The 21,271-nt window shown below is 45.7% G+C and overlaps 1 protein-coding gene and 3 non-coding genes across 7 annotated transcripts; 2 read left to right on the forward strand and 2 right to left on the reverse strand.

The window, feature by feature from the left end:
- Positions 1 to 208: 208 nt before the first annotated feature.
- Positions 209 to 290, reverse strand: TRNAS-GCU (transfer RNA serine (anticodon GCU)). The gene has a single exon. It is a non-coding gene; the product is annotated as a tRNA-Ser (tRNA).
- Positions 291 to 717: 427 nt separating this feature from the next.
- Positions 718 to 789, reverse strand: TRNAW-CCA (transfer RNA tryptophan (anticodon CCA)). Its single transcript has one exon. It is a non-coding gene; the product is annotated as a tRNA-Trp (tRNA).
- An 8,619-nt stretch (positions 790 to 9,408) lies between these two features.
- TMEM107 (transmembrane protein 107) lies at positions 9,409 to 17,825 on the forward strand. 4 transcript variants are annotated; one of them, XR_009050067.1, is made up of 6 exons: positions 9,409 to 9,634; positions 9,796 to 9,863; positions 9,966 to 10,066; positions 10,820 to 10,916; positions 11,136 to 11,954; positions 17,628 to 17,761. XR_009050067.1 is itself a non-coding variant. In XM_057716809.1 (5 exons), exons 1-5 carry the CDS (start codon positions 9,548 to 9,550, stop codon positions 17,686 to 17,688), a joined length of 414 nt encoding a protein of 137 aa, XP_057572792.1. In that variant the 5' UTR covers positions 9,409 to 9,547; the 3' UTR covers positions 17,689 to 17,825. The 4 variants fall into 4 exon arrangements, 3 of the variants coding, with proteins under 3 accessions (XP_057572792.1, XP_057572793.1, XP_057572791.1); XM_057716809.1 differs by lacking the exon at positions 11,136 to 11,954 and having other exon boundaries at positions 17,628 to 17,825; XM_057716810.1 differs by lacking the exon at positions 11,136 to 11,954 and having other exon boundaries at positions 17,685 to 17,801.
- LOC130841081 (U8 small nucleolar RNA) lies at positions 11,948 to 12,083 on the forward strand. Its single transcript, XR_009050124.1, has one exon. It is a non-coding gene; the product is annotated as a U8 small nucleolar RNA (small nucleolar RNA).
- Positions 17,826 to 21,271: the final 3,446 nt, after the last annotated feature.

Genomic DNA, 21,271 nt, shown 5'->3' on the forward strand with positions numbered 1-21,271 from the left:
GGTCAGTTCCATGGCTGGTGAATGAACGCCCGGGTGCCTTCCTAACCAACCTTTGGCCGTACTGGAAAACAGGGTAGAAGGGACGAAATCCGCGGCTGTAACCGAGAGAGAGTGAAGGGTGACAGAGAAATTGAATCCTGGCAGACGGAAGGTAAGAAGAGAAATTCTTGGATGACAAAATTGAAGGCAGACCGCGATAACCGCCGGCCGACGAGGATGGGATTCGAACCCACGCGTGCAGAGCACAATGGATTAGCAGTCCATCGCCTTAACCACTCGGCCACCTCGTCCACAGGAAAACGGTTTAGGATCTCCTCTCTGGGGTCTGGACTCTTCGCAGGGGAAGCGCGATCGCCAACTACATTGTGAAGGGAGCGCGTCCCGAGGGATCCCGCCCCGCACCACGAAGACGGCTCGCAGGGCTCTGGCTGCCGAGCGACCCTCCAGCCTGCGCAAGCACCCGACCCTCTGTCTTGAGCGTACGTCAGTCCTCGGGAGCCCTGCTATCGGCCCAGATTTCCGGTACCCGGATCTACCGCCAAAACTACCGCGAGATTATTGCGCTCCCCCGACGGGGCGACTCGAGACTTCGAGGCGGGACCCTCCCCTTCCGGCCCCTATGAAGTGCTTCTTTTCTAATCTGCGCGATGGGGCTCCGACAGAGTTGAAAATGAGGAGAATTAAGAAAAGGGACCGAAGCTTTAGGAAAAGGAATACTGACCCCGACGTGATTTGAACACGCAACCTTCTGATCTGGAGTCAGACGCGCTACCGTTGCGCCACGAGGTCGGCCGGCCATGCCACACGACAGGTCTTCTCATGACCATTGGACGGTCAGGCGGCCGGGTCCCGGCGATCGAGGGCCTTCAGGAATTTCTAAAGTCCCGCAGCGCGGGTGCCTGCGCTCTCCCTCCGGCCCGTGAGCCTGGCAGGGCCCGCCGCACCCCGCAGGGCAGCGGCTTTGCGGGCTCCCGACTCAGCGGTCTCTCCGACCCCGCCCCCGGCCTCCTGCCGACCGCTGGGCGGCCCTGAGCTGGTTCCCCGGGGGGCCCAGAGCTCACAGCCCCGCGGGGACCGACTGGCACAGAAACGTGTGGAAGGACGGACTCCAGGCGGAACGTGGTGGGGCAGTGCCAGAGCTCCGGGGCGTGGGGTCGGGAAACTGGCCGCCCCAGCGATGGTCTCCTCCCGGGCTGCACATCACAGTCGCCCGCGGAGCCTTCCAGATAGCCACGCACAGGGCCCAGATTTGAAGGTTCTGATTTAAAGGTCCAGGGTAGAACCCCGGCATTGATGACTTTGTCAATTTTGACAATTCTGAGGAATCATTTACCATGATTCCTACAATGATTTCCTGCAATGAAATGCACAGATCTTAAGTGTTTATTTTGGTGAGTTTTAACAAATTCAGCACACAACATTTTCAAGATAGAAGACATTTCTTTCACCCTAGAAGATTCTTTCGTGGCCCTTCCCAATCGATCTCCGCCCTTTCCATCCCAGAGGCAACCACTGTTCTGATTTCCATCGCCATAAATATCACTATCTTTTAAAGCTCCCCAGGTGACACAGGGCTGGGAACTTCTAAAAAAGAAATACCAGAAGGTTGCAGAGACACCCCCCTCCCATTTGTTTCTTGAAGGGTGAGAGGAGCTCAAGGGGCCAATACGGTGAAAGAAGTCAGGCTGTGTCTCACTCCTCTTCCAAGCCAAATGACTGCACTTTCTGCATAATGGCTCTCCCGAAACTTATCAGGGACCAGGGATAAGTCAAAGCCCGCTGAGGAGCCTGGCCTTAATTCACTTGGCAACATCTTTAAGAGCCTTCTCCCTTGGTTGTCATGACACTGTTGTCTGCTGACTTTCCTCTAGCTTCCCGCTGCCCGTCCCCCCCTCCCCCCCCACACCCCCAGGCTCCTTTTCTGTCCTTTTCCCTAGGAGTTCTGTCTTATCTCCTCATGGTACACACCTTCCCCGGAGTCAGCCATCACGTGTGTGCTAAGGACTCCTGAGTCCCGCTCCAACCTCTGGATTCATGTCTAATGCCTGCTGGACTCCTTAACTTGACCCTGTCATGCTTCTGAAACCGCGCACCTCAGGTGGAACTCGAACCCAGTCTCATCTCAGATGAGACTCGAACCCACAACCTCTCAGCTGAAACCGCACACCTCCTCTCAGGACTTATGAAACAGGTTCTTTTTGTCTCAGCGCAGAAGGAATTCAGCAAGAGGCAAAGTGATAGGTAAGAAGTAGATTTATTGAGAGAGATACACACTCCATAGAGTATGGGCCGTCTCTGGAGGTGAGAGCTACCAAAATAAGGGGTGGTTAGTTTTTATGGGCTAGGTAATTTCATAGGCTAACAAGTGGGAGGCTTATTCCAAATATTTAGGGAAGAGATGGGGAATTGGGCCACCTCCCACTTTTTGGCCTTTTATGGTTGTCCTTGGAACTATCCTGGCGCCTGTGGGTGTGTCATTTAGTATATACTAGTGGATGACAATGAGCCTATAATAAGGTTCAAGGGCCACTGGAAGTGGAATCTTCTGCCATCTTGGACCTAGTTGGTTCTAACCAGTTTATGTCATATTCTCAGCAGCTGTGTCATTCTTTCTAAAAAAAAAAAAAATTTTATTTATTTTATTTTTGGCTGCATCAGGTCTTAGTTGCAGCATGCGGGCTCTTTGTTGTGGTGCCAGGGCTCTCTAGTGGTGGTGTGTGGGCTCAGTAGTTGCAGCATGCCAGCTTAGCTGCCTCAGGCATATGGGATCTTAGTTCCCTGACCAGGGATCAAACCCACGCTCCCTGCATTGGAAGGGGGATTCTTAACCACTGGACCACCAGGGAAGTCTCTATGTCATTCTTTTAATGGTTGTGCCCTGTCCCCTTCCCTCCTGTTTCACCATCACCTTCCAGATCAAATCCTAATTTATTGGTTGGGCCCCCAAGGCCAAGTTGCTTCTTAAGCATGTGGGCCCAGGAACAAGGTTGGCAGGGTTCATAAGCAGGCTTTGCTCATACTAGTTGTGTAATTTGAGCTTGTTATTGAACCTCTCTGTATTTCAATGTCCCCACCTATAAAATAGTAAAGATTATAATAGATAATTATTAGAACCTGGCTGGTAATAACCACTCAATTATTAAGGTTGTTATTATAAATTAATATCTGGTCCTTGCATGATTCTTCAGCCACTGCCTCCTCCCCTCCCACGTGACAACGCTGCTGACTTTACAGTTGCTTAAACTCGCCTTGGTCCCAGCTGTCTCTGTGCCACTGTCCCCGGTATTGCTTGATGGTCTTCCTGAAATAGAGCAGCACCCTGTGGGACCCTCCTGGGCACAGATTTTCCTCGTACCCCATTTCCTGTTTGTAGGAAATAGGCTTCATTCAACCTCCTTGACCATTCCTGAGTACCAAAGGGCAGATCCTAATAGTTGCTGATCAAGGAAGGGAGGGGATGCAGAAACAAAGGAAGAGCAGTCATGAAACAATAGTGCAGCAGTGGGGCAGGGTCCTGGTTCCTCCTCAAGGAAAAAACATAACAAAATATCTTTGAGCTCTTCTAAAGGAGCAAAGGCCCACAGCCAGGTGGAGGATGGTAACTTTAGGCTGAGCACAGGATTCCTGGAGTACCGCCCCGTTACCTCACCACCAACCAATCAGAAGAGAGTCTGAACACAGTGGAAAATAAAGACTCTGACCCCCTCCCCGAATGATTAACTGCGGTTAGCTTTCTCTATTGCCCTTTAAAAACTTTTATGGTCAAGCAGAACCTTCAGAGTTGGTTCTCGAACATGAGTCTGCCTTCTCCCCAAGTTGCAGGTGTCCTGAACAAAGCAAGCTTTCCTTGCCAGCCAACACTTGTCTCTTGAGTACTGGCTTTAGCTAAACCTGAGTTCAGCAACATTGTCAATCCTTTATCCTTAGGTACCCCTTCAGACTCAGCTGAGAAGCTCTCTCTTCCCCAGTTCTTCCCCTATCTGGGGAAGGAGGCCCTTCCTGTGTCTCTTCCAAGGTAACACTTAAAATGCCACCTTTTAATTTTTCGCCCAGTTGTTTCCCTTACTGCACTCTAAGTCACTCAAGAGTAGGAAATATGCATTCCTAGCACCCGGGAATACGGTGTGTATTTAATAAGCATTTGTGAACTCAATCAGGCTTAGCTTTAGCAGAAGCACTAGAGTGAGCAAGACACTGGCTTGTAGAAGAAGGAGTCTGGGTCGCTGAACAGCATGGAGTGAAGTGGAGATTGTTGCTAGGAAGGGAGGTTGGGTCAGTGAATATGGTACCAGGGAACATGGACTTGATCTCTAGGCTCAGAGAGGTTCTGCAGCAAGTGAGGAGCGTAAATTAGCCCAGTGTCACTATCCAGAGTACTCGTTGATGTTTAAATCTCCTCCATTCATCCCGTCAGTTTCCAAATTTTAGAAACCAATAAATTATTCTGTCCAGAGATGCGTTGCTCCATATGCTAGCCACGAGGGTGGCTATTCAATATGGGGCTATTCAAACCAAGTTAAATTTTAAAAATTCAGTTCCTTGGTCAAAACAGCCATGTTTCAAGCATTCAGTAGCCACAGGGAGCTAGCTGGCCACCGTACTGGACAGAGACAATATGAAATATTTCCATCATCATGGACAGTTCTGTTGAACAGTGATCTAAAACTGAGACAATCTGAGACTTAAAAAGAATAGCAACTGCAATGGACTGAAACACACCAAAGATGCTAAAATCTAACAACTAAAAACAACTAAGTAGTCACTTTGGGAGGATACTGAGGAACCATTATTCTGAAAACTGGTAAATAATGGGGTGAAAATCACACAATTATCCAGCCTTTCCTGTATGACCTATATCTCATGGTAAACAGTGAGTTGATAAGGGCACATTCTTATTTATAGGAGAATCCCAGGTGACAAATGCAAAAAGAATGATAGAATTAGGACATCCCCAGTTTGCAACACCCCAATGAAAAAATGGAGCTAGGCAGTGACGCTTAATTAATCCAGCTGGTGAAACACTGATGGGGAACTTTACCATGTTTGCCGCAGTCTGACTATGACTGAACCCACTGCTCAGATTAAACACCAGAAAAAGAGAGACGAGGAGGCATGATGTGCTGCCTGTTAAAAGTCCAAGGCACAGTTGTATACATTTTTTCAAGTCAAAGGATTGTGCATTAAATGACATACTGATATATTACATAAAGTTCACCAAGGTACACCGTCCAGGTAGGCACTTACAAAGTGACCAGCAAGTCACCATGACGCCTTACAGAGTTGCGAAAGAATGCTATTCTTGTAAGAAGTTAAAAAAAAAGAAAAAAGATGTTACACTACTAGCATCAGAAGAAAGCGGGGAAATTGATCTTTACAGTTGAGCAGTCACTTCTGTCTTTGAAGAGCTCTGGTTAATGTGTAGAGCAGATGCACAGTGCACATTAGGGAGAGAGGGAGGAGGCCCAAACAAACACACAGAGAGAATTTTATGTTTAGCTTTTCTTGTCCTGCCTTCAAATATAAATTTTATTTTATTACCAGAGTGAGGGAGTTCAAGGCTAAGAAAGCTGTGTAACAAACTTTGTTACTTCTTCGTTAGTCTGCTACCCCAAGCACAAACCCTTTTGTTAAATCTTCACAAATAATATTTCTTTCTCTAAAAATGATATATCAACAGTCTGCTTTGGTCACTTCGGCGGTCCCACTTCTATGTGACTTCCCTGTGTATGAATTAAATTGGTTTTTTCCTCCTGTTAATTGATCTTGTGTCAGTTTACTTATTAGATCAGCTAAAAGAACTCAAGAGACATGTGGGGAAATTTCTTCCTCCTGGACAGAACTATTTGGTGATGTCTGGGAGTTGCTTCAAAATAACCCAGTGGGACTGGGAGGGAGAGTATAGCTGAAACAAGGTTAGCCATGTGTTGGTAATTGCTGAAGCAAGATGGAAAGCTTCAAAGGGGTTTTCTTTATTTTTACATATGTTTGAATATTTCTGTGATTTAAAAAATGTTGTTCTAAATTGTTTTATGAGCAGTTCAAATGTTGGGACACGAGTTCCAGGGCTGGGACGAGGGGCCCCCTGGGGAAGGACACCTGGTCACCAGCAATACCTCCTATGGCCACAGGGTGGCTCCAAAACTCGCTTTTGTGAGACTGTAGAGCGGGCTTCTCTGAACCAAGGTCACAGAATGTGACAAGACAGACACAAATGCCTGCTGTTTACTAATTCACAGTGTGAACTGTGACTACCCAGTTCTTACTATCTATAGGTCCCCTAGGCAGGAAGGCTATTATGAGCAGAATGCCCCAAACTTCCAGCTGCTGGAGCCCAAAATCTAACAGTCATCCCTGACCCCTCCCTTTTTCTCACCTACCCACAGCCCCATGTTCAGACTTTATCTTCTAAGGATCTCTAGATTCCTTCCACTTCACTCCACCTCCTTGACTCCACCCTGGCCCAATCTCATCCTGTCCTTCCTGGATAACTCTGTGGCTTCTTCACAAACCTTCTGCTTAAAATCTTAAAATCCATTCTCCATGTTGCAACCAAAGTCATCTATTTATGTAATACAAATCTGAGCCTGTCCCTCCCCATGGTTGCAAGGCCATGTCCCTCGTCTGCCCATCCCACCTCACCCTGATCTCTTCTTCCCTTCCATTTTGGGCTTCAGACACACTAGCTCCCTTTCTGTTCGACAAACACACTGCGCTTGTTCCCACCTAGAGAACTTTGCACTTGCTGTGCCTCGCCTGGAATGCTCTTTCCCCAGATCTTCACACAGCTGACTCCTTCTCTTCATTCTGTTTGCTCCAAGGACCTTGGAGAATCTTGCAAAAGCAGGTCCTGGGCTTTCCTCACTTTCACTCTAGGGCAGTTTTTCCTTCACCTGTGAAGAGTCAGACTCGATAAACTATCTGAGAGAGCTTGGCTCTGAAGTCCTGGGCTTTCTTTTCCCAGAGAAAAGTTCTAACAAGGACATTGTCTTCCATAAAGGCAGTAGAATTATCAAAAAATCAGGAAATTAACACCAACAGAATACTACTATCTAGGCTAGAGACCTTATTCAAATGTTGCCATTTGTTCCACTAATGTCCTTTATAATAAAATTTTTTTCCCCTGATTCAGGGTCCATTAGGGTCACACATTAAATTTCTCATGTTAAATTTCTCACGTCTTTTTTTAAAATTTTATTTTATTGAAGTATAGTTGTTTTACAATGTCGTTAATTTCTGCTGTAAAGCAAGCGATTCAGATATATATATATGTCCATATATATCCATACGTATATATTCTTTTCCATTACAGCTTATCACAGGATATTGAATATAGTTCCCTGTGCTATATAGTAGGACCTTGTTGTTTATCCATTCTTGTCACATTTCTTTGTCTTTCATGACCTTCAGGAAACATCTTTTGACTATCTCTTTGACTTCTGAATTTTTTCACTCACTGCTTTAGAAAAAGGAAATCCATTTATTACATTGGGGACCCGGAAGAGACAAAAGCATTTCCTCTCATTTTTGACCACATTTTCTAAAACAAAACGTTTAAGAACAAATGACGCATTTTCAAAGAAGTTTTCCTTAATCACATCATTCTAATATTTTCCTTAAAATTGTTTATTTATAGCACTTGTTACCATGCAGATATACTACCTGTTTGTGTGTTTGTTGTGATCTGACCCCAGGAAAGTAGAGACTTCTGTCTTGTTCCTCAAGAACATGAGCCCAGCACAGTGCCTGGGACTTGTAGCTGGTCAATAAATATTTGTTGAACAAAAGAACGAAGAGATAAAACATGCCTCTTGGGCTTTTAGTTTAGACCAGCCTAGAAGCACTGAGATGGACAGTAGTGACAAAAGAAATATTCACATATTGAGATCTAGGGAAGTAATTCTGGCTTAAACATGCGTTAACTTGAATTTTATGCTAACAAAATAGCCTGTTTGTGGCCTATCAAGCATACATTGTACTTCTGCTTTAATTATTAAAGAAAAGGGCACACTGACCAGAAGTAAAGAATGTCCATGTTAAAAATAAAGATCAGATGCTTCTCTTCCTGGCACCCCAATGCTGATCCTCCTTTGATGATAAGACTCCCTTCCCAGGTGCCAAGGCCACGCCGACTCGCTGTGTACAAATGGCCTGTTCTTTTCTTTTTTTTAAACCTTGAAGAAATGTAACCCTGCCTTGTTTAATGTCCTTTGTTCCGACAAGATATAAAACTGTACTGGAAGCCATGCTTTGCTGGGGCAGTTTCTCAGAGTGATTTGGGAAGCAGGCTTCCGGGCTAGTTCTCAGTTTGGCTCAAATAAAACTCTTTTCTATTCTTATTATTATTTTATTTTTTTCTGGTTGATTTTCTTTATTAAAACCGGTGTATTAATTGCTTATTATTATTCTCGACAGTAGGAAGAGAGATGATCTGGTAAAAGGGGGTGGGGGTCCCTGCGAGGTTTGACTAAGACTGTGAGGAGCAATGAACATGGGCGAGAACTTTCCGTTCTGCAGGGATCCCTTCTGAGGCCCAAAGGTCAGGGAGGTCTTGATAGTGAGAGATGCTTGGACTGCCGCTGGGAAAAGTCGTGCCCACATCTCAAAGAGATAAGGAAATTGTTGCAGAGTCTGCATCTCTGCCCTTGATCCTTGCCTCCCAGGGACGCAGGGGGTCATTCTATTCCTCCACTCCCCTCTCCATCCCCTTTTCCGGTCCCGTTCGTCCACTCCCTTCCCCAAACGTGCCTCTCATCCACACCCTAGTTCAGGAGAGCGGGCCGTTTTCTGCACTCTGCAAATCCCTCACCAATCTGAGCAAGTTGTCTGGGGAGTTGGATGGGGGGAACCAGAACCAAGGGAGGCTCAGGTATGGGGTCCGCCGACAACTAGGGGCTCCGGGGAGACTAAACGACAGCCGGACAACGTAGGGACACGCAGCTCTCCAGGTTCGGCCCAGGGTAGGTGGAAGCTTAAACGGATGCGGAGGATGGAAGGAAAGAGCATGTCCAAGCCTCAGGCATGGCGATGCCCTAAGGCCGGCGTGGCGGTGACAGTGGTGTCGGAGGGTCATCCTGGACCACGGAGCGGGGCTGGGGGCCGGACCCCTCCCGGTGTGGGCATCCCGGGAGGAAGGAGTGTCCCGGGCTAGGCAGGGCGGGTGTCCGCTCGCCGGTGCTGCGCGGCAGACTCGGCAATGCGTGACCGCTCCACCGCGCACCGTCAGATGCCGACGGCTCGGCTACGCACCGTGACGCGGCCCGCCGTCGGTACCCTGCGGGGATGAGGTACAACTGACCGGGATGCGCACTCCCCCGAGGCCCGCGGCGGCGCGAGAATTCACCGCTCTCGCGATATTTTCAGAGATCCCGCCGTAGTCCCCGCTTCCGCGGTTACCAGGGTGACTGGGCGGTGCCAGCGCGAGCGGGAAGGCGGCGTACGTCGAATATTTGGCTTGTAGCCTGGGAGACTTGAGGGGTGTCCCTCCCTGAGCTTGCAGCCCTAGAGACCACGGCGTCTGCTCCAGGCGGTACCTCTTCCCCTGGGGGCCATGGGCCGGATCTCGGGGCTCGTGCCTTCCCGCTTTCTGACGCTCCTGGCCCATCTGGTGGTCGTCCTCACCTTATTTTGGTCGCGGGTAAGACCCATGGCCCCCCTCCTCTCGTCCCCCTTCCCACCTTGGGGTGGTCTCAGCCCCGCCCCACCCTTTCCCCCAGGGGTCTTATTCTGTGGGGTCCTCCCGTTCCCCCCCCCGCCGCCAGTCCCTATTTCAACTTCTCTTTCTTTCTGTCTCCCCAGGACAGCAACATCCAGGCCTGCCTGCCTCTCAAGTTCACCCCTGAGGAGTATGAAAAGCAGGACATTCAGTGAGCACTTGGGGCAGGGTGGTCAGAATTAAAGAGTTGTGGGCGTGAAGGGGTCTTAGAATAAGTCCAGAAGGCCTAAGCCAACCCCTTTCCTTTCTGCAGGATGGTGGCGGCGCTCTCGGTCACCCTGGTGCTCTTTGCAGTGGAGTTGGCCGGTTTCTTCTCAGGAATTTCCATGTTCAACAGCACCCAGAGCCTCATCTGTATCCTTTCTACTTGTGCACCTTTCCTGCACGCCCATTTACATCATAATGCCCTTCAGCCACCTAACTAGGCCTTTCTGGCACGGTGGTGTTTGCCCTAGCATGCAAACAGAATCGCTCCAGTTGAGAGATCTTCTTAGGCAATGTGGAAGATTTAATACAATGTTTGATCATTTGTTAAACTCCTGCTATGCACCAGGCATCGGAGATCTCAAAATGGGAGTAAAACACAGTTTTCTATCTTGAGCAAGAGGCAGACACACAGACGTCTGTAATTCAGTGTGATAAGCTCTGTGCCATGGGATGTGTAAAAATAGGAAGCACTGTGGGAACGCAGAAGAGACAGAGGAAGTGAGGAAGGTGGATCAGGGAAGGCTCCCGACACTGGGATAGTGGACGAGGAGGACCAGGGTGCTGAGGAGTGATTCCAGCAGAGGTATAATGTCACTGTGAGCATTCCTGTAGATGGGGAGCCTACTACTTCATCTTAAGGGCCCAGGCTACCTATGGGGTGGGGGTAGCTTGGGGTCCCAGCTGTGCAGGCTGAGCTCTGGACTCTACTCACATGCTGTCCTAAAACTCAGAAGTCAGGGCCGCTGGCTCTGGCCTTTGCAGTGTGGTAAAGGGAGCAAGAGGTGCCCTGCTTCCCAAGAGGTGGACAGGAATGCAGATGTCAGCTCCACCACCGGCCTTTTCTGGCCCATCACTACCTATTGATCCAAAGGCATTCCTTGACTCTGGTGCCTTCGCAAGCCATCGGGGCTCACTGTAGTGCATCTGTGGCCCTATCCTTCTTCATATTTGAGCGTTGGGAGTGCACCACGTACTGGTACATTTTTGTCTTCTGCAGGTATGATAGCACCCAATGTTTGAGGATGGGGAAGGAAGGTTTACTTTAAATCTGAAGGTTTCCCCTACCCAGCCCTTTACCCCATGTATAAGATATAAGATCCACTCAACACTTCTTTTGAAGTCCTCCACTCCTACACTTTGGGGGTGGGATCGCTGGCTTGGGGATTTGGATATTTTTATTGGAAGGGACCCTGAACCCAGCGCCTACCTTCCGCAGTGCCCTCCCAGCCATCACCGAAATAGCATTATTCATCAGCGTCTTTGGGCTGAAAAAGAAACCTTTCTGATACCTTCGTGACTGGAAGTAGGGATGAAGGCTGGAGGAGCGAGGGACCACTCACTGTTCCTGGAAGAAGGAAGCCATAGGTTTCAGCCCTCCCCCTAAAACTGCATTTGGTGGAGGATGTCAGTGTTAGTGTTAGGGTAATTGTGTCTCGAGTCTGGAATTATCTGCGTTTTGTTTACAGTCCTTTGTAATAAAATATATTTTAGGATCAAGGTTTATAGGAGTTACTGGCAGTGCAGTGGTTAGGACTCTGCGCTTCCACTGAAGGAGACATGATCCCTGGGTTCGATCCCTGGTCAGGGAACTAAGATTCTGTATGCCTCGCAGCGCGGCCAAAAAAACCCGCACAAGTTTTATAAAAATTTCAGGAGAAAACTGGGGTGGCCAAACTACTATTACAGAAGCGGTACAGCCTTGCCCTCTAAGCGACTAGGTGTCGCTTTTATTCTGATTATTACGGTAGGTTTCAGGCGGAAGGGGGTGGGCGGGGATATGTAAATACAGTGATGTGTATGGGTAGGGCATTAAGATCGTAAGTGAGTGGAGCATTCTGGGAGGAGTTAGCGTATGCTTTTTGATACCAAGTGGAAAAATATGCTTTAAAACATCTGCAGATAAATGTAGAAACAGAAATGGAAGAACCTAGATAGCTGCAGGTTGCTCGGGCTAACGCGTTATGTACTCACCCTCGCTAGTAGCGGAATCTTTTTCCCAGAGTACGAATTGCCGCATATAATCGTGTATCGTCAGGTAGGATAATCCTTACCTGTTTCTCCTTTTGGAGAACAGAATAGAGCGTGATGATTGGAGTTCGCATGATTCGTGATTAACGGCTCTGCGTAATCAGGTCTTGCAACACCCTGATTGCTCCTATCTGATTCTTTCTGACGATCTTTTCTTTTAATGTTGTTTCTACAATTAGATACTTGAGTATTATTCATAGTGGGTGGTTTAGATCTTGTAATCGCATGTTAGTGTTTTGTGTTTTTGTGCTGTTATTTTGGTAAGTTGTTTTTTTGTTGTTGTTATGAGTAGGTTAATGTGTGGGGTTTTTTGGGGGTGTGTTGTTTGTTTTCAGTAGGTGCTGTTAAAGGGTTTTTGTTTTTTTAAACGAATGTTTATGTTTGTGAAATGTTAGATGTGAGGTCGTTTTTCAGTCTCCACAGCAGTAAGTGCTGGTTAGTGTTACTTTTTAAAAATTTCACAGGATGCAGTTGAGTGGAGGTTTTTGTGTGTCTTCTAGGTTTTTCGGATGATTTAGTGTCAAACTTTCTACCTCGCCATGCGAAGGGGCATTTGGCAAGGGAGAGACTTCCTTGGTAGTTGGACCGTCCGCTCAGAAACCTGGCAAAGCTCCTTTGTTCAGTCAGTAGTATCTACTAGAGTCTAAACTTCTACCTTGTCACAGGATGAGTATTTTCAGGGTCACATTTCCTAGGGAAGGTTCAGTGTATGTTGGGAAGGTGTTTTTCTGTACTTTTCAGTCCAAAATGGTGGAGCCCAGGCCATTCTAAATAAGCAAAAGGCAACCAAGGAGATACTTTCCGGTGAGGCCCCTCAGGAGATGACCACACACAGATAGCATTTCCCTAGTCCTGTGTCTCCTCTGGCAGCACTTCCTCTTGAGTATTAACTCAATGAATACTTACTAAGCACTTACTATACGCTGTAGTAGGTACTGAGGGAATAGATGTGAATATGACCCATACTCGGCCTCGGCTGTCACAGAATTATGGGTCATGGAGACAGAAAAAACAAACAAAAAACAATTTCTGGTACTCTCAGAGTAATATAATGGCAAATTGTGATAAATGCTGCAAAGGCGACTGACAGGTGCTGTGCAGGAGGGATTAATTTGCCCAAGGGGCAGGAGTGTTCCTTCTACGGGAACAGTTTGAGTAAGGTCCTGACATGTGGCTGGAGCAGAAGAGGTAGGGGAGCAGATTGTCCGGGAGGCCAGAAAGGTGGGCATTGTGGGCTTGAACGGGAAAGTGACATCCCACTGCATCCTGGTTTTCACCTCACCCAGTGGTGTGCTTTACTGATTTCTGAAAGCTGTTTGTATTTCAGAAACATTATGAACTGATTGTTAAAAACAGCTGTTATCAAAAATTGAATTATGTATACTTTGGATGAAATAAATCATATTTTTAAGAGGTAATAAATACTCAAAACTCACTACTTCCTGGTTACTTCCTAAATTTACTATTATATGCTTTTGAGATTGTTTGCATTTATCTTATCTACATAGTGGGAAGACTATAAAATGATGTACTGCTGTGTATCTCTTTCCAACTTATTTAGTAACATCGAGTTAGTTGTTTGAAATTGGCCTAAGTGGGAGTATTTACACCACAAAATCGGCAAACGCTACATATCAGGCTTTGTTGATTGTCTAGATTTAAGAAAGTGACGGAGAATATGTTAATAATGCAGATTCAATCTTTGTGTCATGAATGTAACTGTTACACTGTGAATAGCACAAAAAATAGAGAAAATATTCTCCCAGGATTTGAAAACTGTTATCAGATTCAGCAAAGAAGTCACTCAAGTCGTTGAGGAATCTGTGATGTTTCAGCATATCTTCCGTGTTTCCTTTTTGTCTTACTCAAAAATGTAAATAAAAATATCAACTGGGGCTTCCTAGGTGGCGCAGTGGTTAAGAATCCGCCTGCCAGTGCAGGGGACACCGGTTCGATCCCTGCTCCAGGATGATCCCACCAAAAGGAAAAAAAAAAATATCGACCAACATTGATGTTGGAACTACACTTGTACTTAGGATATAACTCCACTTATGAAATCATGGATATAGAGTAGAATTTACAATAAATACTGTATATTTTATTATTACACATCCTTTATATCAGTAAAATTTACAGTAAACTTATGTACCTACATAAATGCATCCTTTTTTGGGGGGAAAGTGGGTTGTTAAACATTTACCAGCACTTTTCTTGCTCCTACAATCCCAAGATCGTCACCAATGACTTCCTTGTTCCTAAATCCAGAGGTTCCCTCTCAGACTTCAGCTTGACCTCTTTTCTTTTTCTTTTTTTTTATTCATTTTTTTTTTGGCTGTGTTGAGTCTTTGTTGTTGCACGTGGGCTTTCTCTAGTTGTGGTGAGTGGGGCCTACTCTTTGTTGTGGGCTTCTCTGTGTGGTGGCTTCTCTTGTTGTGGAGTACGGGCTCTAGGTGCGCGGGCTTCAGTTGTGGCGCACAGGCTTAGTTGCTCCTCGGCGTGTGGGGTCTTCCTGGACCAGGAATAGAACCCATGTCCCCTGCAATTGTAGGGGGATTCTTAACCACTGCGCCACCAGGGAAGTCCCTTGACCTCTTTTCAATATGTCGACCACTCTCCTCATTTGAAATTTGTTCTCCCTTCGTTTCTGAAAATTAGTTTCCCTGGCTTACCTCCCGCTGTTCTGGATGCTCCTTCTTAGACTCACCTACTGAGTATTGATTGAGAAACCACAGCTGGCCAGTCACTGGGGACATATTACTGGGTTGTCTCCTCCGCTTGCCCCTTAAATGGTGACTACTCCTTGGGTGATTTCTTCCACCTCTTGTCTTCAGACACCACCTAGATGCTGCTGGTTTCCATGCCCTGGCTCTCTTCTGTGAGCCCCAGCCTGGGGCAGAGACCAGGGGCGAGCTATGAAGCCAATCCTGGGTTTAACCTGCATCCTCTCTCCTTGGCTATGGGCTCGCCAACGGATCACTTAACCTCTCTGTGCCTCAATTCCTTCACCCACACTCCAGAAGTACTTACTACTAGCACTTCAACTATCTTTCTCTTAGTCAACACCAGAGGCTTTGCCAGTCAGCATCAAAAATAGGTTTTCATTTTATTGTGAAATTAGTGGCTTGTTAATCAACATCAGCCAGTCATGAAAGAAATACTGCTCGGTTCTACTTATATGAGGTACCAGGAGTAGGCTCAGATTCACAGAGATGGAACGGTGCTTGCCAAGGGCCCGAGGAAGAGGAAAATGGGGAGTTGTTTAATGGGTAGAGAGTTTCAGTTTTGCAAGATGAAAAGAGTTCTGGAGGTTGGTTGCACAACAGTATGAATGTACTTAGCACTACTGAATGGTACACTTAAAAATGGTTGATGGTAAGTTTTATGTTTTGTATTTTTTATAATTTAAAAGTAAAAAAAAAATTAAAAGTCAGTGGAGAAAGGGATTAGTGAATAAAGTTTATTAGAACAATTGAGTAGCCATTGGGGGGAAAATATGGATCAATACCTTATACCAATATAAGTGGTCAAAGATCACAGTGTGAAAAATAAAACCATAAATGCACTTAAAGAAACCTTGACATTTCTAACCTTTTTATTTTGAATAATTTTAGATCACAGAAAAGTTTCAAAAACAGTATAAATTTCCTGTATACCCTTCACCCAGCTTATCCAAATGTTCACATCTTGCATAGCCATGGTTATGGAAACCAGGAAATTAGTGTTGATACAATACTATTAACTAGTCTACAAGGCTTATTTGAATTTTTCCAGTTTTCCCTTAATGCATTTTTTCTGATTCAGGATCTAACCCAGGATTTCACATGGCATGTAGTTGTCACATCTCCTTAGGCTTTTCCCATCTGAGACAGCCCCTCGGTCTTTTTTTTTCCTTCCCTTTCATGATCTGTAGAGTACTGGTGAGTTATTTTGCAGAATGTCCCTCAGTTTGGATTTGTCCAATATTTTCTTGTGATTAGATTGAGATTATGCATTTTTGGTAAGAATACCATAGAAGTAAATAGTTTGGAGTGGGGAAGACATAAGTATGAGGACAAAAAGTAGAAGTCATAAAAGGCTGATACATTTAAATACATATTTAAAATGTTAAAAGTACGCATGGTAAAAAAAATAAGCAGAAGTTAAAAGATAAATGACAGTCTGACAGTATTTATAATTCATATAGAAAGGGCTAATTTTGATACATAAAAATGTCCTACAACTCTATAAGAAAAATACCAAGAAACCAATAAAAATATACAAAAAAACTGTACAGACATTTCACAGAAAAGGAAACGTAAAGAACTCTCAGATGTATGGAGGTGCCTGACTTCATTCACAGTAAGACAAATACAAATCATGTTTAACTTACGTTGTCAATGACCAAAGAGTTTCATAGAGAGTTGAAGAGGGTATTGGGTTTAAGTAAACAGGGCTCACTTGTTTGTTGGTGGGACTAAAAATTGATGACATATCCACCTGAGAGCAATTTGGCAATATTCCATCAAAATCAAAATCACAAAGACCCATGCATACCATTTGACCTAGGATTTTCACATCTAGGAATTAGCCCTTCATATTTGCACACAGGTAGAATGGGAATGTGTAGATTACTCCTTGCAGCTTTGCTTGTATTGGCAAAAGACTGGAAACAAATGTCTGTTAAGAGGGGTTTAGTAACATTACATTACCATGAATACTGTGCAGCCAGGACAAAAGCAAACTTTATACACGGTTAAGGAACACTCTCCAAGATTCTTAAGTGACAAAAGCAAGTTGCAGAACAGTTCGTGTAGTTTTCTTCCAGTTGTGTAAAAAAAGTGGAAAGCTATGTGCACAGAGCATCTCTGGAAGGAGGCAAACTACTGGGAGGACTGGTGGCTGAGGGGTGGAAGTTGGGCCCTGGGCAAAAAGGGTGGGAGAGAGACTTTCTCCATGTGCTCTTTCGAACTTTTGGAATTTTGAACCACGTTCATTAAAAACAAAAAAAAAAAAAAAAAAAAACCCACAGAAAAACTCTAACATTTTAAAAGATTGTGAGCCTGCAGCTCCTTTTGTTCCTTGTCTGGAAATGAAGCTAAGGCAGAGGACAGCCGGGCTGGAAACAGAAACAGATCCCTGATGACGTCATGCGAGCGCCTGGATCCTGCTGTTTCCAGCTGCGCTCCAGTCCTGTCAGCCCTCAGAGTCTCCTTTCTGGTTTAAGCCTGTCTGAGCTGTGTTGGCAATGTCTTTCTTTTTTTTTGGCTGCACCGTGTCTTAGTTATGGCACGCGGGATCTTCATTGCAGCATGCGGGATCTTTAGTTACGGCATGCGGACTTAGTTGCTGCACGCATGTGAGAGCTGTTCCCCTGGCAGGGCTGGACCCTGAGTCCCCTGTATTGGGAGCACAGAGTCTTACCCACTGGACCACCAAGGAAGCCCCTTGGCAAGTGTCTTGATCATTACTCCCATCAAAGATCACGGTGGGTGTTTTTGTTTTTTTGGGTTTTTTTTCCCTCCAACTTTATTGAGGTATAATTGACAAACATGATATGTTTTTTTTGGTTTTTGTTTTTCTTTTGGCTGAGGGATTGAACCTGCGCCCTCAGCAGTGAATGAGCAGAGTCCTAATCACTGGACAGCCAGGAAATTTCCCTATGGTGGGTTTTCATGGTCTCTTTTCTTGTATATTATTGTAGCTCCTGGTGCCAGCATGGGGCCCGGCATTGTAGAGTGAAACTTCCCTCATTTAACAGATGAGGAAGATGAAGCCCAAAGAGAAAGCCATTCGCTTGAGGACATCACGCAGACGGGGAGAGCCGGGACGAGCGGGGACCAGAACCCAGGACTCCTGGCTGTGAGGCCAGATCAGTTGACTGAATTCAGCAAGTGTTTGATAGAGGAGCTTGTCAAACCCAGTGAATTTCTAATGAATGGAAGGTTACAGAGTGAGGGTATGGGATCAGGAGGCCTCCCAGGCCTGCTGTGCTGGGTTCTCCTTGAAACACTCCTCACTGAGTCTGTGGTCCACCATCATTCATTATTCATTTGCCTGCCTGGTTTCTGCTCTGTGCTTGGTACCTGAGCAGGGAGAACTACACAGATTAAAAACATACCACTTTATGTATTATGTTTTGTACAAAAAAATTTTTAAGAGATATTCTATATATAAAAAAAAGTCCACTAACCAATGTAAAAAAAGACCCCATCAAGGCATTTCTCTGAGCCTAGGTTTCCCCAAATGTAAAATCAAGAGGATACCTACTTCGTAGGATTGTCCTGAGGGCTGATTGATCATGGGAGGTAATTACAACAGCATTCCTAAGAGCACTGTTGTAATAGCAACAAAATTGGCAACAACTTAAAAGCTGGTGCTTGGACTTCCCGGGCAGTCCAGTGATTACAATAGCCAGGTCATGGAAGCAACCTAAATGTCCATTGACAGATGAATGGATAGAGATGTGGTACATACATACAATGGAATATTACTCAGCCATAAAAAGGAACGAAATTGGGTCATTTGTGGAGACATGAATGGACCTAGAGACTGTCACATAGAGTGAAGTAAGTCAGAAGAGAAAAACAAATATTGTATAGTAACGCATATATGCGGAATCTAGAAAAATGGTACAGATCAACCTGTTTGCAAGGCAGAAATAGAGACACAGATGTGGAGAACAAACATGGATACCAAGGGGAGAGAGCAGGGAGAGTTGGGGCGGGATGAATTGGGAGATTGGGATTGCCATATATACATTAATATGTATAAAATAGATGAAAAAAGAATCAAATTGTACACTTTAAATATAGAAAAAAAGAAAAAATCTAATTGTACACTAAATATATGCAATTTATTGTATGTCAATTATATCTCAAATTTTTTTTAAAAGAAAAAAAAAGACTCCACGCTCCCAATGCATGGGGTCCGGGTTCAATCTCTGGTTGGGGAACTAAGATCCTGCATGCTGCACGGCGTGGCAAAAAAAAAAAAAATATTCCCAAGCTGCCCTTGAGGAGCTAGTTAAATAAACTGTGGTGAGACTTCTGGTTAAACGTGGAAGATTGGACATGGGCATTTGTCTTCTCTCCCTTGCATAACTTAACTGGATAACAGGAGAGGAGTCAGAGAGGAATATCTCTACAAGGACTAAGAGACCAGGAGAGAAGACAGCAGTGGATAAAAAGACTTCAGCAAGGCTTTAGAGGCTGGACAGTGGCCGAAGGGTGGTGACAGACCAGACAGGACATGATGCCAGAAGGTCCCCAGACTCCAGGTCAGGACCTGGCTGAACACATGGGGTGGCCGAGGGTGCCGGGTTTCAGGGTGTCGAGACCGCTGGGTCTTCCTCACCTCTCACATCTAGTCACACACCGACCCTCCGCACGCTCATTTTTGGGGAGGCTTTGGACTTGGGCACCCCAGGAGCAGCAGAGGTGAGGCTTGAGGCTAGAAATAGAAACTCCCACCCTGTTCCAGATCCGTGCCTCCAACGCACACACGTGCAGGGCTGGGACGGAGAACAGCGGATATTCTTCTGTCAAAAAACTGCACGGCCCCAGAGAAAGCCTGCCACCCGTCAGCACTTGGGAGTCTGTGTGAAAAGGCTTCCAGTGTCCTACAGCAAAGTCAATGAGTGCCCCCCCCCCCCACAGCTTCCACTCGGCTTCTTGATGGCTCCCTATTAAATATTAACAGACAGCCAATGACCAGCAGACATTTAAGGAAAGCCTCCAAAATGAGAGAGACTCCTCCCATATATTCCTCCCATACATTAAAAAAAGAAAGCCTATCAAAGAAATCTGGAAGAAACAGAGATCCTAGGAAGTAGAAGAAAAAAAGAAAAAAGTCTATAATTGGAAAGTTACAAAAAATGGAAGGGGAAACTCAATGCATATAATCTGTTAGCATTTGTATTTTTAAAGAGAAAAGGAGGATCTATGTCTATGTTGGTCTATGCACCAACCATTCTGAAGGATTTACAAGACTGGAGACAGCAGCTGTGCAGAGTAGGGGGTCTTGGGTGGCTCAAGACAAGTGTTTGCTGTACATTCTTTTGTACCTTTTGAATTTTGATTGTTACCCATTTCTTAGTTTACAATATAATACTGAATTTTAAAAACAGATGCAGAGAGATGTGAGAAGATACTGCATTTTGGAAATTAAAAAAGCGGTAATCAACATCCACCTTTATTGAAGGATAAGGAATAATAGCAAAAAGTAGATAAATACAACAAAAACCACTTTTCCCCAAAAGGAGGATGCATGAAAATTTCCAGAAAGTAAAACCGAAAGACAAAGTGGGGAGGTGTCCAAGGGAACCTCAGCGTTCTGCATAATGTTTTAGTATTTTTTGAGGAGAATGCCGTCACCTTATTTGTGGAATTATGACACTGAACGTGGGAGGCAATCCATGTACAGCTCCTCACCCGCAGTAGGTGCCTGGGAGTTTCCCTTCCCTCCAGGCAGTCCTGAGCCTTCCAAATTGGAGGGTAAAGACAGAGTTCGCAGGGGTTGAGTAGCTGCTTGGGAGGGTGGTGGGACGAGCCCCTTGGTCCCCATTCCGGGTAGCATTCCCAGGGGCACGCTTCTTCTGCTCCTAATTAGAAGGCCTTTTCGGTACATGCTGTGTTGAGGGACACACAAGGTCTCCGAAATTAATTACTAGTTTGGTCAAGTTTGACTCATGTGGATGGAGCAAGTTCATGAGTCAATGGGGCAATGACCTAGCCCCCTTCCACCCCAACTTTGAAGTCAGTTGTTAGAAGAGGAAAAAGCAATAAAAGAAAACCTTTATTAAACCTTTATTAAAGGCCTTCTCCATGTTGCCTACATCAGAATCATTGGAAGTGCTTGTCAGAAGTGAACTTGGGCCCCCTCCTACATCTTTTGAATGAGCCTTGGGAGTGGGGCCTGGAGATGTGGCTGCCAACCCCCAGAAGCAGGTAAATGTAGAAGCTATAATCTCAGTTATTTCAAATATATTACTTTGTTTTTCTTTAGTTCAATTTACCTCTATTTTGGACCTCCATTCTACCTGCGTGCAGAAAACATTCTCCTAGTCATTTCCGGGTGAACTCGGTCTCCCCTACCCCACGTCTTCTCCTGCCTCCACCGCTGGTGTAAAGTTGGGGAGCTCCTTAGCACCACAGCATAGGTGGTGGGGTGGGTGGGGAGGGCTGCTCAATGAGAGTCCTCTCTTCGCGATAAACTCTCCTGGGTCCCCGCCTCTATGGATCATATATGCTCTCAGAATCCACGAGCAATAGAGATGTGCCAGCTTTCCAAGCCACACCCCATGGCCTTGGCTCCCCCAGTGTATTCCGGGTTCTGTCCCTTCCGTGT

This window comes from Hippopotamus amphibius, chromosome 17, assembly GCF_030028045.1.
Source record: "Hippopotamus amphibius kiboko isolate mHipAmp2 chromosome 17, mHipAmp2.hap2, whole genome shotgun sequence".
NCBI classification, from domain to species: Eukaryota; Metazoa; Chordata; class Mammalia; order Artiodactyla; family Hippopotamidae; genus Hippopotamus; species Hippopotamus amphibius.

Bases quoted from the DNA above. Each gene is read 5' to 3' on its own strand.
- TMEM107 (XM_057716808.1), top strand. From the start codon at position 9,548: ATGGGCCGGATCTCGGGGCTCGTGCCTTCCCGCTTTCTGACGCTCCTG. The intron at 10,067-10,819 runs GTATCCTTTCTA...TGCCTTCGCAAG, and splicing joins CAGCACCCAGAGCCTCATCT to CCATCGGGGCTCACTGTAGT. The intron at 10,917-11,135 runs GTATGATAGCAC...TACCTTCCGCAG, and splicing joins TACATTTTTGTCTTCTGCAG to TGCCCTCCCAGCCATCACCG.